The 20,300-nt window shown below is 35.7% G+C and overlaps 1 protein-coding gene across 1 annotated transcript in view; it reads right to left on the bottom strand.

Annotated features, from left to right (window-relative positions):
- ofcc1 (orofacial cleft 1 candidate 1) overlaps positions 1-20,300 on the bottom strand; it is a 106,828-nt gene that overhangs the window by 81,640 nt on the left and 4,888 nt on the right. The window contains exons 2-6 of the mRNA XM_077735747.1: positions 14,294-14,360; positions 11,486-11,592; positions 10,791-10,877; positions 8,518-8,721; positions 6,931-7,028 (exon numbers count right to left, since the gene is read on the bottom strand). Of these exons, the coding sequence (XP_077591873.1) occupies positions 6,931-7,028; positions 8,518-8,721; positions 10,791-10,877; positions 11,486-11,558 (462 nt within the window). The 5' untranslated portion in view covers positions 11,559-11,592; positions 14,294-14,360. The remainder of the gene's footprint in view (positions 1-6,930; positions 7,029-8,517; positions 8,722-10,790; positions 10,878-11,485; positions 11,593-14,293; positions 14,361-20,300) is intronic.

The raw sequence follows: 20,300 nt of genomic DNA, 5'->3' as shown, positions 1-20,300 counted from the left end.
TGGGAGATAATCGAATGGTGACTGGGGGGCACAAACGCCAGTCTGAGGAATTATACCACAATCTCTCCTGCATTTACAACCTTCCTCAAAGCCAGTTGTCACCCTGGAAGGAAAGCCCCTGACTGAAGATTCATTACATCTTTAAGCCAGCATGGTGGCACGGCAGCCTTATCCCCACATGCAACACAACAGCACACTCCTCCCACAGCTGCTGATGATCCCGTTGAAGATTCAGTGTTCCCTTTCTCGCTTTCCTCCCCTACTTTTCTCTTTTTTCATCCCCAAAGACTCAATTTTATCTTTCCATACCCCAAACCACATTCATATATGTGACTACAACCAAGCATTGCAGACGGTTAGATGAATAGTAAAGGGGTGATCATTTTCTCAAAGTTGTCTAGCATAAAACATTTGCCTGGATCAAACGGGCTGAACATTTCAGGCCAGGAGCTTTTCAGACACCCAGGCCACTCATGCAATCCCTCACATTGACCCGGTGCATTTAACAGTTGAAATTCAGTTTTATATTGTGGAGGCAAGAGTACAATTGTGTTTTAGAAGGTAATAGGGTTTTGCAGTTTACATTTTTTTTCAAAAACTGTATGATTTACTATTTTTCATGTCGGTTCTTTCAGATCTGAATGCTGGGAAGGCAAATAGGTCCACCTGATGGTCTAGTGGTTCATTCGTCATACTTCGGTTTGATTCCCGCTTGTGTCGCTATCAGTGTGAGAGCAAATTATTTTCTCTCTCTCCGTGTGCCGTATGACTCACTGGCAACCAGTTTAGGGTGTAGTCTGCCTTTTGCCAGAAGTCAGATGGGATAGGTTCCAGCAATGGCCGCAACTCTAGCAAGGATGCAGACGATGCCAGTTTCTCATAGATTTATACCTGCAATATTTATTTACATTGATAAGCAATCACCTTGAGACAATAGTCCATCTTGATCAAAGTACAACGGTAACTCTACATACAAAATTATTTTTTCTCCAGAAGTGGTTTCGTGAATTGCATTTTTCGTAAGTAGAGACACATTTTGTATGTAAATTCTCAAATTTGTTCCATGGTCCTCAATATACTGCCCAGTAAATATGTTGAGAAAAGATTAGAAAATAATTTATTAAGCCATTAAAAAGAGTAGCAAAACATGCAAAGACAATTTATATTGCTGTTGAAGGGAGTAGGTAAGAGAGGAGAGGGTAAATATTTAAAAACTAACAAAACATACAGACACACACACACACACACACACACACACACACACAATGCAGTGCTGAACAACTTAAAATTATGAATTAAACAAACTTGCATTTCATGAAGTCTATTATATTCTCGACGACCAAAAATGGCTAACTTTTTTTTTTAAATCAAATTGTTTAAATAACGAATGTTTTAACACACACTAAAACATGCACAGGTCACTTTGCAACCTCACTCTCCAGTTCACAGATCTTATGGGAACCAGTCAGGCTCATCAGCCAACACAGAACCCAAAATAAAAAAAGTATAAAATAAAGTTGCTTCAAGCACACTAGAAAAACCCACGACACACTGTGTTGAAACTCCGTGACGAGGAACCGCGTTCGAAGGCACACAAAAAGCATCATGGAAATGCAGCACCCTTCTAGCGTAAAAGTGTTGGATATTGGCCAATGGGAGATCAACACTATTATGCAAATAAAATAAAAAAAGAGGTTAGACAAAGTGTATTTACTTATTGGGGGATGTTTGATTTTTTTCAGGAGATTATGCCTTTGTAACTTGAATATTATTGTATTTTGGAACAAGGCTTTCCAATGAGTCTTTTTGTAACTGGAATATTTCTTAAGTAGAGACCTCCATAAGGTGACATACCACTGTATTTGAGTTTATTTTTTTATTTGTTTTTTTGCTTTTGTGTTGAGATCTTAAATTTAGTTGTTTCCACAAATTAAGTTCAGTTTGGTATGGTATATTATTTAGTACTCATGTTGTAGAGATAAAGTACTAAAATAATGAAAGTCACTAAATACTCACTCAAATAAATTATAACAAGGCCATTCTCAGAAAAAAAAACAGTTTCTATCCACACGCATGTGGAAATACACCTCTCCTGCCAAATATTCACAAAAAAAGAGGAGTCTGGGAGTTTATTCATCCATCCGTATTTGGACATCAATTCCTGGCCTCCCCCACCTTTTGGTGGGACAGGCTTTCATGGGGATTTCTTCTTCTACATACATACCACAACCACAAAACAACATGCTAACCTTGTTATATCCCTGCATTTCAGAGTATCTTGCTCGATTCTGTATACAACAGCAGTGCAATTTAACAACTTGACTTTTTTCCTCCTCTCGCTCATTTGTTCAGTCTTTCAATTGTATCAGAGGTAATATAATAAGAGACTGTTTCCCCACTACATCTCTTAATTCCTCAAAACAAAGCAATATCACAGAGACCCTGGCTTGCCTGTGACTGGGGATAAGATGGGAGTTAAAAGAAAGATAATTCCGCAAATACATGCTCAGCATCAAAGACACGCAGGCCTCTTTTCTCTTCATTCTTGCCCCCTCTGTTTGCTTATAAAAAGTATTACAAGTGTTTTCATCAGTTCAAAACAAGGGAGTGTGTCTACTAATGCAATTACTTAGCCTCCATTAAATCAGAAACAAGAGAGACAAACGAATTACACATTCGTTACAAAAATCACAAGTCCCTGTCTCCTCTTTGTTTTCCTTTCATGGGCATAGCGAGAGAAATAGTGAAATAATTTCTCACTCAATTTCAAGCAGATGTAGCCCTAGGTGATACGTAGAAATTCTCCCGTGTCTAATAGCCACCCACCATTGATATCGGAAAGAATTTACAGGGTTCAAAGCTGTCGAGAGGAGGTCATCGAGCTAAACTCCGAACTACATTCATCTGACAGGGCTGGTGTCCAACTACCACCCACCCATAAATAGCTAAATACAAGAAAAGATCCTGATGTGCACAGTAGTTTCCTGATTCTATCACATCAACCGCCATGCTATTCCATAATTACTTAAAAAACAAAACATGCTAAGCTGATTGCCCGCAGGGAGATCAGTATGAGATGTGACGTGTGATCTCTGACTTTAAGTGGACTCACTAAGAATTGATGCGCCTGCGAGCTTAACAACATGGACACAATTCTGTGGCCTGGAGCCATCCTGTACCCATAATGCAACACGCATGCAAGACTTATATGCTTTCTCAAATGTCAGTGGGGAATACAAATGCATTCACACAAGTGATGAGGATAGGACATCAAAATGTACGTACACAGAAATATGAAAATGAAATGAACTCACTACTGGTCCTGTGATTCATCTCGACTGCGTGTCAAACCTCAGTCAAATGCTGGACCTTTTAAAATTATAAAGTAGCTGGTTTAATCATAAACAACGAGTATTTTATTCTCTTAAATTCTCATACTGATGCAAATGAGCACACAATGCACTCTTAAAATTCTGCACAGAGCTTTCAGTAAGCTAATAACAATATACAGTTGTAGTCAAAAGTTTCATTACACTTGTGTAGAACATAATATCATGGCTCTTTTGAGTTTCCAGTTATTTCTACAACTCTGATTTTTCTCTGATAGAGTGATTGGAGCAGATACTTCTTTACCACAAAAAACATTACTGAAGTGTGGTTCTTCTATGACTTTATTGTGGGTGAACAAAAAAAGTGATCAAAAACGCTGGGTCAAAAATTTACATACAGCAGTGCTAATATTTGGTATCATGTCCTTGGCCATTTTCACTTAAATTAGGCGCTTTTGACCAATTTTCTCTAAGCAGCAGGTGATAGCTTGTGTTTTCTTCCTGATCGTGACAGTGAGAAAACAGTGCAATGCACTTTATACTTGCACACAATTGTTTGCATTGCTGGTCTTGGGACCTGAAACTGATTCGAAATGGCTCCAAGTGACTTTCCTGAATTGTTCAAGTCAAGTAATCACATTTTCAGATCCATGTTGAGCTCCTTTGACTTTCCAATTGTAGCGGTTGTGGGCGTTTGCATCCAATGAGTCCTATTTAAATGGCCTCAGGAAAGTCACCAGCTCTAGTCACTCGTAATCACACAAGAATGGCGGATGGATGAATGGATGGATGGATGGATGGATGGATGGATGGATGGATGGATGGATGGATGGATGGATGGACAGACGGACGGACAGGCGGACGGTCGGACGGACGGTCGGACGGACGGAAAGGCGGACGGACTGACGGACGGATGGACGGATGGACGGATGGACGGACGGACGGTCGGATGGACGGATGAATGGACGGATGGACGGATGTACGGGTGGATGGGTGGACGGGTGGACGGATGGACGGATGGACGGATGGACGGATGGATGGATGGATGGATGGATGGATGGATGGATAACTTTATTCATCCTGTAATTGGGAAATGAAGCTCATTTCACTGACACAACTTTCTAAGTCACCAAAATTACTAATTCGTGTTGCTGTATGTACATTTTTGACCCAGCACATTTGATCACTTTTTCTGTTAACCCATCATAAAGTCATAAAAGAACCAAACTTCATGATTTTTTTTCGTGACAAAGAAGTATCGGTTCCAATCACTCTATCAGAGAAAAATCAGAGTTGTAAAATAAATGGAAACTCATGAGAGCCATTAGATTATGTTTTTCACAAGTGTATGTACACTTTTGACCACAGATGTAACTTCAAATTATATCATGTTCTCATTACAATCATTATTGTTTTCCTTCTTAGAGATTAGTGTAATGAAAAAAATATATTTCTAGAGCCTTTTTGCTGTTAAAGACATACGTAGCTGAATTTTGTTTCCATTTGCTATTGCGCCCTGCGATTGGCTGGCCACCAATGCAGGATGTCCCCTGCCAGGTGCCGATGGTTAGATGGGCTGAGCTCCAGCACCACCCGCAACCCTTGTAAGCAGAAGCGGTTCAGAAAATGAATGAATTATTGAATATATGAGGACAAATGTATGTATATGACTGTATGTTGGTACAAAATGCTAGCATTTTGTTTTGTCTTTGAAGCATGAGATACAATCATATTTAAAATGCATTTTAAATTTGTTCATATTAATAATGTGTCAATCATCAAGAATATTAAATAAAAAAAACATTTTTGTGCCTTCAGATGAGCATGTGGTAAATTTGTATGTACACAACAGAAGACTTGAGCTAAAGAGAGGAACTCTACTACAATCTGCAGTGAATCGATACTAGGCTAGACCCTGAAGACATGTTGCGTTTCATGAATGTGCATTTACATCTAGTCAGCACATTCACATGGGGCATATTGACACATTGAAGCTCTTAAGTGATGGCATCTTTCTATGTTTAGAACCTTTCTATGGAAAGCCTAAGAAGAATAACACAATTATAATCTTTTGAATAGATGTAAAATCTCCAGTGAATAATACATTTTGAATGGAGAAGTGGGTGTGGAAACAGTAGTGGAGTGCATAAATATCATGGGAGAATAAGATAACACTGATCCCAATACTGATATAAACCACTGATTATCCAGTAAAGAAGCATGAGTCAACATCTTTTTCTGACTTCTATGTGATGACGAGACATAGTTGGCCTTTATTTCCTGTTCTCTTTATTTTATTCTATTTTTCTGTTTTCGGTGGCAAGCCAATCGCAAGGCACAAGGAGACAGACAACCATTCACATTCACACTCATACTTGGGGTAAATGTATAGTGTCCAATCATCTTACCATGGTACCCGGACATTTTGTCAAGCCTAACATATGCTAGCAGCTATCAAAACATAAGTACACTAGTGACTAGCATAACATACACTAGCCTAGTATCATGCTAACGTCATATCGGACGAAGCGCCCAATGTATTGACAAAAAACTGAAAATATACCCAAATTAGACTGTGCCCTATCATACAGTGCGTTTTATAGGTAAGAAAATACAGTATTTACATTTTTTTAATATATAGTTAATATTTAGATAATCATTACAGTCTTTTCATATCCTTATAGCTGTAATTATTAATAAATACACTTCTGGATGATTGTATACGACTTGTATTTATGTATTGGTGCGAAAACATGTAGTATAGTAGAAAGAATAAGGGTGATCCTCCTTTGTGGATTATATAAATGTCAACTACTTCATGAAACTGTCTGCTTGTCAACCTCATTGCTATCACTCTCATTTTTCCATTCCATAAGCAGGCATTTTAGGTATCTGTTGACTAACATATCCCTGCACTAGTTAAGGATGTAGGTCTGTATGTTTCTTTGTGCCCTCGCGATTGACTGGCTAGTCCAGAGTGAACCCTGAATATCCCCGCACTAGTTAAGGATGCAGGTCTGTATGTTTCTTTGTGCCCTCGCGATTGACTGGCTAGTCCAGAGTGAACCCTGAATATCCCCAATAGACGACTGAGAGGTTCCTACTAAAATGAGATTAGAAGATAAATTCTATAGAAAATACAATGACAGATGTTTAAAATGGAAGCCTTGTTTGAACAATGAAATCTTGCTCTAGTCCTCAACGAACCAGGAACTAAAACCATTCAATGAACAAAAAAAAATAAAATGTGGTCGCTGAGTTTTGCACAATAATTTAGAGCTATCCAACCTATTTTAAGACATTGAATGCAAGATCTAGTAAGGGCTTTTTACTTGAGTGCATCTAAAAGACATTCAGAGTACAAACTAAAACTCAAAATATGCTTGCAAAGAAGAAAAAGTGGAGCAAAGAATTGAGTAAGTGGGCGAAGAATGAGGACAGAAACATACACACACAAACGAGCACAGCAACAGATAAATGTAGTGTACATGCGCAAGTTCTTTGTTTATTTCCTAAAGAGACCCATACACAGCATAATGGATGTGGCTGATGTGCTGGTGAATATGGGATGATGACACAAATATTCCTCTTTGTAGCTGACCTGCTGCAGTGAAAGGCTGCCAAGCGTAATCATGTCAGGTCGTGCGCGCTCTCTCAGAAGCTGAGCATAACGGGGGACTACCTCTTCGGATATCTTTCCTGCAAAAGTCAGTCATTAATGATCGTGATTCACATGTAATATTATAATATACATAGTGATAATCAATTTTTAACAATAAAATATGAGAGCTTGAACTATATCTCAGAATATAATTTCAATTTGCTTAAAATCTAAATTTTGTTTTCATGCGCTTCTTAATTTTAACAATAATTGCATGTTTTCCATATTAAATACAGTTGTGGTCAAAGGTTTACACTTGTGAAGAACATAATGTCATGCTCTCTTGAGTTTTCAGATATTTCTATAACTCAGATTTTTCTCTGATAGATTGATTGGAACAGATACTTCTTTGTCACAAAATAAACATTCATGAAGTTTGGTTCTTTTATGACTTTATTATTGGATAACAGAAAAAGTTATCAAATCTGCAGGGTCAAAAATATACATACATCAACACGAATTAGCAATTTTGGTGACTTATAAAGGTGTTTCAGTGAAACGAGCTTCATAGCATGGCCTTTTAACTTCTTGTGAGTGATTATGAGTGACTAAAGCTGGTGACTTCTTTGAGGCCATTTAAATAGGGCTCATTGGATGCAAACGCCCACAAACACTACAATAAGAAAGTCAAAGAACACCATGCCTACCGTCAAGCACAGTGGTGGTAATATTATGCTATGGGGCTGTTTTGCAGCCAATCCAATTGGTGCTTTACAGAGAGTAAATGGGATAATGAAGACGGGGGATTACCTTCAAATTATTCAAGATAACCTAAAGGCATCAGCCCGAAAATTGGGTCTTGGGTGCAACCCCATTGAGAAGTTGTGGATAATGCTGAAGAAACAAGTCCATGTCAAAAAGCCATCAAATGTAACTGAACTGCACCAATTTTGTCGAGAGGAGTGGTCAAAGATTCAACCAGAAGCTTGCTAGAAGCTTGTGGATGGGTACCAAAAGTGCCTGATTGAAGTGAAAATGGCCAAAGGGCATGTTACCAAATATTGGCGCGGCTGTATGTATATTTTTGACCAAGCAGATTTGATCTTTTTTTTTGTTCACCAATAATAAAGTCATAAAATAACCAAATTTCATGAAAGTTTTTTGTGACAAAGAATTATCTGTTCCAATCTATCAGAGAAAAATCAGAGTTGTAGAAATCGACTGGAAACTCGAGAGAGCCATGACATCATGTTCTTTACAAGTGTATGAAAACTTTTGACCACAATTGTATATATGCATTTTATCTATTGAATCATTCATTTATTTTAATGTTTTGCTTATTCTCAGTATTCTAGTACTCCTCTTTACTGTTTCTATTAAATATATTTTAACATATATTGCAGATTTTAAAACAACAGCTAATATTTGCTTTAATATTTATTCTCACTCCTGTAGATTTTCGCTGTGAAAGACATCTAGAAGCATATTTTACCTTCTAATATTGTTTGTTAGGGTACATGCATTATAATTTTCCAGTCATAATACTGCAATTAAAAACATAGCCTTTAAATTGAATTATAGTATTACTTTCTACTCTGATTCCGCTGTCCATCACGGTCGTTGCTACTTGCATTCGCTCCATTCCTCCATCGCCAGAATTGGGTCCATCTTGGGATTTGGCCCTGGTATTGGCCTGGGAGGGCTCAAAGTTTGAAGCAGTACCACTATAGAGAGGCACTGGATTCATCTTCACCTCCAACACCTCCTCATCTCTGGAAGCTACCACTGTACCTTGAGAGATATGATTCAGTAGGCATGCATGCATTAGGAAAACTGAATGGGAACATTTGGCTATAGATTTACAGAATTACACATGATTAAATACAAAATTCTGGGCAACACAAAAACATAAATAAATAAGTACTAAAGATCGTACTCCATGGCCTGTTCAGGGTCACGTAATACAGCAGCCTATACAACTTTGAATAGGACATTGAAATTTGTATCAATGTTCAATCATAAATGAAGATAGACGCTTACTAATAAGTTTCACTTGAAAATGCAAAGAAAAGAAAATATTATTTCTACTTTTCCTTATTACATGAGTAAACAAAACATTTTAAGAATCCAAAGCCCAGTTTTCCTGAAAACCACCATCCTAGTCAGCAAAGGAACACCTACACAAGATGTTCATTTTTTCCAACAAGGAACTACTCAGAAAAATCTGAGCTCTTTGTTTTTAAAGATTTCCTACTTGTGACGCCTCGGTAAAAACATGCAATGTAATGTGGAACTGCCAAAGCTTTTATCACAATTCAATGCTTTTTAACAAAAACAGCTGATTTCAATGCATGCTTCTTGACGGGAATCTAGGGTAAATAAAGTATTCAATTGAATTCCAGTTTGTGGTCTTTTATCACTGAGAAAGGCACAGCAATTATGTTAGTCTAGACATAAAAAGAACCAAGGTCTGGACAATAAAAAAAAAAAAAAAAAAATCTGTTGGGTTCCTTTGAGGTTTAATTTGGGTATTTCTTTCGGGTCTTTGTCTGTTTTTGTTACTTCTCCTTGTAATTACTCATTGATTTCACCTGTTCTTGCCCATTCATATACAAAAACATGTGTGCGTATGTGCTCCTTGCTTTCCAGTGTGCATACACGAGAAAAAAAAAAAACAAGAAAGCAAATGGAGATAGTGACTGTAAATTTCCAGAAGATCGCCGGCACACACTGATCCATGTGTGCAACTGCAATAAAGATGTGCGGCCTAGACTGGTGGGAGGCATCAATACAACAGGCTAAGGTGATTGTCTGGGAGTCCAGTAAAGAGGCTCTCTTTTTTCCTGTATATATTGCATGCAGTAACTGTTAATCCGAGATCCTCTTTACTTTTTTCCATGGGATTTCAGGAACATGTCAAAACAATGGGGATGGGGCTGCTAATCTCTGTGGTACAGCTAAATCCGAGACAAAGGCAAAATAATAAGAGCCGACTAAATTCCACCGTGTTGAAGCGGCCCTAAACCTATCACTTGTGTGCGGGAATTACAAGGAAGACGTGCGTCATGTCAACAGTATCTGCTGCGAGTGTCTTCAGCTCAAACAATGCAGAGCTTAAACCGCATATACGAACCTGGTCTGCCACACATTTAAGAGTGTGTGCTAATTAGTATGGGCATGCCTGCCTTCAAACAAAAGCATTGCTTGGAAAGCTACCAGTGAGCTCTGGTCATGTTCTTTGTGTGCAGTACACTAGTAGTATTTAAGATGCATGTGGACAATGTTGTCACATTGTCAGGGGCATAGTACATACAATTCAACAATGTCTTTTGATAATAATCAAATTGTAACTATTGTAAATAAACATGTTGACTGTGTGTATATATTTGTCATTTTACATAAACAATGAAACTACAGATGTATCAACCTATATAAATTACAGAGACATTTTTTTCTTAAAACCTCAATCAGTATTCCTCAGCATTTCATAAGCTATGCTGATACAATATTTAAGAATTTTTACTGGGTTTGGCCAAGCACACTTTTTACTAACTGGAGACAAAGAAGAAGCATTGCCACTGGTCTTGTCTTGTCAATGACTCCTGTTAATTCATTGATTTTGTTGTTGTAGTTGGTTTATTACGGAGACATTTAATATTACTTGCTAATATAACACACATAACCCATCATCTAAAAAGCTTGCGTTTGGTCAAACCAGTTAACAAATAATGCACTCACAAAGAATTGTAACATGCATCTCTGTTCATCAAACTTTTACTTTTGTATTTATCCAAAATGCTATATTTGTGGCACTAAAAATCATGCAATGTTCAAAAGATAAAACAGTCGTATTTGTTTACCAGGCATCTCAATGAAGGTGTCCTCTTCATTTAACATCCAAGCCATTCTTTGCCCATGTATCTGCTCTCCTGCTGATTTTATTATTGCTGCAAATATATTATAAAAGTTTCAAAATAAAGACAATACTACCTTCAAAATCATGCTTCAAAATTATTTTAATTTATCTGCAAACGTCAATACAAAGCTAAAATTGAGATGCAAACTATTGATATTAGCTGGAGTGAGGGCAGGTGAAAATGGAGTGCACACGTCAGGAAATGGAGTGGGAGAATTAACATGGCTGTTAGCAGGCCTGTCATCATGTGATGAGATTTGCTTTCCTCAATTCTTTGACGTTACATGGCAGTGATATCCAAAAGATACAGGTGAAATGGCTTCTCCATTAATAGCCATGTTTCATTATAACATGCATATTACTTGTGCTCCCAGGAGATCACTTTTAATAGGCCTACTTTAGGAGGGGGCTGCAAACTATTCAGTTGCATGTGACTTTGGACGTGGGGGGAATAGAAGTGGAATGGAAAAGTGACCAATGAAACGTGACCTTCATCAATGACAGTCAAGTTGGTGAGCCAATCTCACAACACCATCTTTTAGTGTATTTACCTAGACTGGGTCTGTCGTTGCCAATGGTGATCTCTTCCACCTCACTTTAATGAACCAAGGAGAACTATTATGATGGTGAATGGCATACTTAATTCAAGCTCATCTTCGCCTCGGATCCCAACCATGCTGCTACGCCTTGAGTCCGTCTGCTCCACCGACATTGGGTCAAAGTAATTTAGTCCATAATCATTTCCTCTGAAAAGTGCAAGAGGCAAGATAATGAAAGGTTTTCTGGTACTGGGGTGGGGGATAGTAAGGCTCCGTGCATTCAGGTTAGTAGTTATTAGAAGCACGTGAAGCGAAATGTTAAATTTGAAACCCACACGGGCAAAGGACAGGGCCAACGGCTGCTTCCAGATAAGTCAAAGCCAGGAAGAGACCTGGGTAGGGAAGCAGAACTGAGAAAGAGGCAGTTTTTCTGTGTGCCCCTGCATGCCCTGCAGTGCTCTGGGGCCTAATTAGCATGCTGCAAAAGGTCACGGCAGGCAATCTCTTAAATACGACTGCCATATGTTTGCCGTGTTCAAAAGGGACTAATGAGAAAGTCGACAAGCTCAAAAGTACCTGGAATTTCAAAGACAATACCGTCCTAATAATGTGGGGTCAGTGGGCTAGAGGACTGGGCAAGTATGGAGAAGTTGATCCAAAAGAAAAATAACCTAAGCCTATGTCGCATTGACTTCATATTAGCAATCACTGACCTATCAAGTCCGCTGCACAGAGTTTATGAGAATCCAACTGCTTCAGGGCAGTTTCTATTAAAGGTGCACCCCACCAAGCAGCTTTCTTAACCTCAAATCATTCTCATTACAGCTTTTGAATATTTCACTCCTATCTAAATAGTTTTGCATGTACTTCCCAGTTTGCAAGGCTAAAAATACGAATTAAAGAGCTCACCATTCCAAGTATTAACTTATAGGAAGTCTGGTATCTCATTTGCAATATTCAGAGATGCAGCATGAGGTGAATGACCAGAATGAAATGTCCATATATCTACTAAAAAAAAACTGTGGTAGTTCAATATATAGACAATTAATGAAATGCTTTTCATTGACTTTAGTCAAATACTAGATTGATGAAATACTTCCTTTTTTTCTGATTCAATACTGGGTATTTATGTGCTACGCATTCCTCAGTGTCAATAGTGAGCACTGAATTTGGGTGCTAATAAAACCATGTGACCCATTTAACTTTATGCAATTAGCTGTAATTTTAGTCTTTCACATCACTATATGTATTATATGATCTACTTCAAAATTACATATTTATCCACCTGACCTGCATTATAGTTTGACATTCACGAGTCACAATTTTAGGTACGCCTACCTGCACTTGTCTGAGATAAGTCAATGTTACCAATCAACAAATGATAATATTATAAAAGAACTTTGATACTATTATATTGTGTTATAATATAAGAAGGGGTTCATATCCAAAATACTGTAACTAATGAGAGTGAATAATAACTGCAATAGTTTTTGCAAGTTATTCTATGATAAGTAATATTCTGCCACCCTTGTGAGGATAAGCGCTATGGAAAATTATTGGATAAATAAAATATCCAAGAATATATTTCTTATTAAATCGTCTTTATTTATCTATTAATGCAGCAAGTACTATATCTTATCCCATGTATTATGTGTGTGCAGTGTTTGACTTTTTTGGGGGAAGATATTAAATGTTGTTCATATTCTTAACCTTTTTTATAAAATATTGGATATATAAAGACCTATATCGTACAAATTCCATCCTGATAATGAATTGCATACAATTACAGCAATATAGTAATTATGATTACATTTTATGCACTTGAAGAAAAAGAAACGACACAAATCAAGAAACTGACATGTGACTCATTCCTGTTAAAACTGGCACACTGGCAACATTAGACGCATCCTAATTTGCCATCCCATTCCTCAAGAGTTCACCCTGACATACTGAATTATAAAGGGGCATATTTGTATGCCTGATAGGCCTCAAGCCGTGTTTCGGGGGCGTTGCGAGTGCAGCGCCACAGACAACACATGGGCTCGATATCATTGTATAGTGTATGCAAATGTACTCTCCTATGACTCCAGCCCACCACAAGGCATGGAGCTGAGAGTGGGAGTCAAGGCTGATTGTGTCGAGGGTTCTCTTAGATAGAGACAGAACACCCACTAGTGTAGAGTTCTCCAATGGACTATGGAGTTATAGGAGGGGCTTTTTTGCTTGTTAGGACATGCTCACTTTGGAATGCAGGCACCAAGGGGCCCCTGAAAGGAGTTAGATAGAAAGCATGAGTCGAGGTTAGATCAGGAACACATCTATGGCCAACAAATTTGAGGCTAATGAAAAATGAATCTCCACCTTTTTATTTGGCTTGGGTTTGCAGCTCTATTTTCATTTATTTAATTTTAATGTTTATTTTTTATGAACTGTAAAGGCGCTATCTGGCCTGTCACCTCGAATATCTCTCGGCAGCTAAACAGGAAGAAGGCAAAGCTCTGTCAAAGGCTGGGTTTTCTATATCTACCTCATCCCCTTTACTGACAAAATAAGCAGAAATATCAATAAAAATACACACTGGGATGTGAAGCATAAATGTAAGTGTGAGGTCAAACTGGCCCATTATAATATGAAGCATATTTTCAGACAAAATGTTGCAATTGGTGAAATGTCTGCTCAAGGGATGTTCTCACGCATCCTCCTCATATGACACTAAAATACAATTAAGTTAAAATTAAATCAGAATCTTGGAGAAGAGGCGGGGGGATAGAGAAGAAGAAATGATTAAAATAATTACAAATTGCGCCCTGACAAGCAAGAGCAAAATTTAGCCCACAGCCATTTGTCTGTAATTAGTTAATTAATCCTTACACAAATTATGAGCAATAACTCATCAAGCAGGACTCACCCATCAGAAATTCAGCCGGCTTAGATTTCTTCTGCTTAGGTTGCTGCAGAGCCTTCTGCTGTAACTTCTGGAGGGAAATTGTTAAATGAATAAATTAGCTACAGAATGAAGATCATCATTTATGATCCGCAACTAACGCAGTATTTTAAATATGGGACGACACTGAAATGTCATTTAATTTACATCGCCGCTAAAGGGGTCAAGCGCTAATTGAACAACAGGAGTGGAAAAAATTTTCATCTTAAATAGATAAGAAAAGTTGACATGAATTTGAAATGAAGGTCACATTAAAATATGTCCTGTCTGTTCCTCTTTTTTATTTAATTATTATTATTAATTCACATGCAACAACATTCTCCAGGAAAAATATGTACGCAGTGATGGATGTAGTACATCCATATTGATTCTGTTGGTTTGAAAACTAAAATATCTATTCATTGGAAAAACCCAAGCACAATCCACACTATTCAGTTGAGTTCCAAAACCACAAATAATCTTCCTTTAAAATTCTTCTAATATACAGCAGTCATACTTCAACACCTTTCCACTACTTTTATTCTTAACTGTTCAAATGAATTAATATAGTTATGCATTATCTTCAAAAAATACTTTTGTAATATTGGTTTGTTTGCTGTAATGCTAGAGACTGACTCAATACCAGTGTCAAATATCATGGGAGTTTCTAGCAAACTCAATAACGGTGATTCAACAGTGGTCCTGAATTGCAAAACAAGGGTAACAACGATAAAAAGTATAGTAATTACGGCATATCAAGAAAACTACAAAGTAAATCAAAACATCCAGCAACTAACAAAAACAATAAACCAGTCACATTACACAGTGGCTAAAAATGATGACAAAATCGAAATGGACAAATTTCATCAATGGAATTCAGCAGTAGAGCAAGAAAGGTGAGTATATGGACATGAGGCATTCAATCAGGTCTTCTTTTTTTCTCCAATTATCAATGAGTCCCCTTTCTAACCATTGCCTATCGTTCCTGAAAGATTCGGCTAAGCAACGTAGATTGTATTTTTTTCACTAGTACACTAATAGAAAAGGTATGTCCAGTAAATTAATCTCATACTACTTTTCTTCATACTATGATTCCTCGTTTTCTTTATTGATTTGGAATAGTTTAGAGATTTGTCTTCATTCTCTGAGTAGCATATATATATATATATATATATATATATATATATATATATATATATATATATATATATATATATATATATATATATATATATATATATATATATATATATATATATATATATATATATATATATATATATATATATATATATATATATATATATATATATATATATATATATATATATATATATATATATATATATATATATATATATATATATATATATATATATATATATATATATATATATATATATATATATATATATATATATATATATATATATATATATATATATATATATATATATATATATATATATATATATATATATATATATATATATATATATATATATATATATATATATATATATATATATATATATATATATATATATATATATATATATATATATATATATATATATAGATATATATATATATATATATATATATATATATAGATATATATATATATATATATATATATATATGTATATATATATATATATATATATATATATATATATATATATATATATATATATATATATATATATATATATATATATATATATATATATATATATATATATATATATATATATATATATATATATATATATATATATATATATATATATATATATATATATATATATATATATATATATATATATATATATATATATATATATATATATATATATATATATATATATATATATATATATATATATATATATATATATATATATATATATATATATATATATATATATATATATATATATATATATATATAAATGCATTTGATTCTTTTTACAGCCCACAACCCTTACGAGGATGTGCGGTATGGAAGATGAATGAATGGAATGAAAAAAATATTACACAGACTGGATCCGTCTATTTTGTTAAGGTACAAAAACATTTACATAAGATATAAAACTGAGACGTTAAACCTAATTCTTTTCCTGTATAATCCAACAACACTGCATTTGTGCTGTAACAAAACTGTAGGTGGCCTACAGTATCCTTGTATGATATGGCAAGCAGGCAAGTTCCCTTTGAAATCAGTTGTATGTGGAACAAACTCAGCAGTCCCACATTTCTCTCATTTCTTTGGCCCAGAGAATAATATAAGTGCTGAGGTAAAGCTCATAAATTGTTGTTTTGGTTATGGATATGTTTACATAAGGCTAACCCATATACAAAAGGGGCTTTTTTGCTCAAAGCATTTGAGGCTTTTTAAGCATCATTTTATGCAGATTTTGTTGATGATTTGCACTCATACCCATGAACGGCATGTATTTATAAACAATATTTAATTTCAAAGAAGAAAATCAAGGGGTTAAGTGGTTGGGGATGGGGAGGGTTATTTAAACTCTAAAAGACAGAGTAATTAAAATAGAGAGGGCACAATTGCAAGACCAATCTGGTAAGAGGAGTTTTTGTAAATCTGTTTTTACATTCAGTAAGCCCTACAGCAAGACATCCATTTTTACCATTGGGATTAATGCTTATTTAATTGTAACTTATTTAAAAATCATTTTCTTTTTGATTCGGTACCAATCAGTTTTCTGAATTACAAAAACTCGGGGAGTGTAAGACAGGAAAATGGGCCATCGGTGGATCATGTGTTTTCTATTATCTTCTCATCTTCATTACGCATCTGCAATTCTAAGACTAATGATGTTTTGGAGAACGTTCAAAGTAGGAAGAAACTATAATCAGAAAATTAATCCATGTTTTTGTTTAAATGAAAAAAATGGCAGCATATTAAGGACTCATACAAAACCACTTAAACATAGTGTAAGTTAAAGTGAAACAACCAATGGGGTAGGAGTTCATTCGCCTGACTTTGGTGCGGGCAGGCAAGAGCTTGATTCCCGCTGGTGGTGCAAAAGGTTGTCTGTCTTTGTGTGTGCGTTATGGTTGACTGTCAACCAGTCTGGAGTGTAGTCTGCCTTTCGGTCAAAGTTAACTGGGATATGCTCTGGAACCCTTACGAAGATACACCGTATGGAAGATGAACTGAACTGTGATTTTTTTTTTCTCAGAGTATTAAAATTCTAAATGGCATTGGAAGATCAACATAGAATTTTTAGATTACGAAATAGATACCATACCTGTCAACTTTTACGTTTTATACGTATTTTATACGTTTTTTTACCATTTCAAATCATGTACGCCGTACACCGACTTTTGGATATTTTTATTTTTTAAATCGCCAATATTTATGAAAAACGATCTCAACAAGACCGTTTTGGCTAAAATCCAGATAGTCTCATAGGCTGGTATCCAACGACGCTAATGTCATCGATCGTTACTATTGTCACGGTATACCAGCAAAAATTATCCTCAATCGTATGTATTTTTTAGCAGTGCGTACGGCAATATCGATAAAGGATGACATGCATAGAGTAAATGTCGTAGAAGCAAGCATGGAGGAGCCACCTAGTAAGAAACGAGTTACTGCGAGTAAACATGCGTCGTACGGTGTTTGTAAGGTTTTTCGGGGATTTGTACGGGGAATCATAATCAATTATAAGGGCAGTTATCGGCAGAGGATCACAGGTATGAGATACTTGCAAATTGAGTTGCCTCCACGCTAATGTATGTCAGACATTTTTACTATGGATAGCGTTTTACTTAATTAAGACAAAAAATAAATATAAAATCCAAGCTTCTTCTATTTCTATGTTTGACTCTTTGACCCAAAACTAAAAGCAAATTAAGTTAGGTTTTACATAGCTAGTATGGCATAGTATGTAGATGCAAAAATCTTTAAGAAAACATAATATTTCCAACCCAAAGGATTCGGATCAACACTAAAGAGATCAAGATTTTATATGACGGAAGAACATCTTATTCACTGATATAGTCAAATTATTATTAGATTTGATTGAATTTTAACAAAAAGTAAAAATGTATATGTATATGTATTCATTTATAAATATACAATTCATTTATCCATTCATTTTCCAAACCACACATCCTTGTAAAGTTTGCATGGTTGGCTGGAACCTATCCCAGTCGACAAAAGGCAGACTACACCAAAGACTAGTCGCCAGAAAGCTGTAGGGCAGACAGACAACCATTCGCACGCACAATCATACTGCCACCAGCGGCAATCGAGCCCGCATCGGCCCACACCAAAGTCAAGTGATTGAACTTCTACACCATCAGGTGGCACGTTAAATATACAACACAGAAGAAAATCAATTTTACTGTGGAATTATCCCTACTCCACCAACAGCATTCTACATAAATTGTGTTTGAAAATGCTATAAGAAGTTAGGCAATTTATCTAATATACCCTTATTTCTTCACCATTATGTGTCACTTAATGTCAATTCTGACATTATGGTGCCTATTATTTAGCAATTGCATGCAATGTTGTTTTAAAAAAAAAACTTTATTCACAATTTGTGTGTAATCCTGACTACATTAACAAACCCAGGGATAATAATATAAACCTCCAGTGATTCTGAATTACAGAATTTATTACAGAACTCCAAAAGGCTTTCTTTGTGCTATTTTTGCAACAACAAAAAATAAGAATATTTCTTCACGTAATAAAATAAAATAAATGTAAAAATATGTTTTTAATTCATGGTATTGAATTATTTCAAATTATTATAATTGTCACTCTGCACTGATTCGTTGGAAGATTTTAAATGGCATCAAAACTGGTGAAATCAAGCCCAATAGCCCAAAATACCCCAAAAAGTCCCACATGGCCTTGCATACAAAAATATGCCATTAAAATAATATAAATTAGAAGAATGTATTTGATATTTATTTGTTGCTCATTTTTTTTACAATGTGCAACATAAAATAAGAATAAATTCAAAATCAACTACTTAACATGCATTAAATAATGATGGAGCAGCATTTTGACCTGAAGAAATGACAGTTTTAATTCTGAGGTAAAGTGGCAGTTGTTTTTAAATTAAAAGTAGCTTCTCAGGTATATTATTTCTCTCATTTATCTGTTTGTCTGCTCATGCAGAACATAAGCTACAAAACAGTCTTTAAGGTACCATAAAAGGGAGGGATCCTTTTTTCAGACCGCAATGAATGTCTACCATTCGTGCTATTAAGCACCTGATGATGTGTCTGTTTAGGGTTTGTATTAACTTCAGTTTTACTTCTCCAAATTGGTTCCTTGAACACTCACATTTACTAGATACTACAATGAACAGCTTTACGATTTACTCACTATTTTGTTCACTGGTCTTGCTCTAACCTTTCTAACAATGTCATTGTTTCTGACAGTGAGAAACCAAATGTGCTTTCAGTTCTGCAAGTCACCTGACAACAGACCCTATATTTGTAGCCTAATTTAAGTTCAAAGAAAAAGAAGCAGTGGAAATACAAACTGGAAAATAAACACCAGGAGTACAGTGCATACTGTACAAGTATACCCTAGGCAGATTGCTTCAGGTCATTGTCAGTTAAAATTTAATCCACGCGACACCACGTGAGCCTGTGCGTCTCGAGAGCTAAGCGTAATGCCTGCTTCTCATCTCGCTTCCTTTATCCCACTGACATTGACAGCATGCTCCTCACAGTACAAGGCCTGTTGTTTAATGTTCCATAACCGGATGGAACATGCAGATGTTGCATTTCTAAAACGATAAACAACAATTTAATCCTTAGGGACACACAAAAAAGATTAGACTGATAACTGCAGCGTCAACAATGAAGTGTACATGCTTAGTTATGTACTAGTAGCCTTCTTGGTATATTAAAGGCATAAATATGTAAAATGTGAGGTGCTGCACCAGCACCCTGTGCCAAGACATTTGGGTCAATTGCAACATGCATATTGAGAAGA

Source organism: Stigmatopora nigra, chromosome 16 (assembly GCF_051989575.1).
Source record: "Stigmatopora nigra isolate UIUO_SnigA chromosome 16, RoL_Snig_1.1, whole genome shotgun sequence".
Taxonomy (NCBI): Eukaryota; Metazoa; Chordata; class Actinopteri; order Syngnathiformes; family Syngnathidae; genus Stigmatopora; species Stigmatopora nigra.
This window is presented reverse-complemented; position numbering and strand designations above follow the sequence as displayed.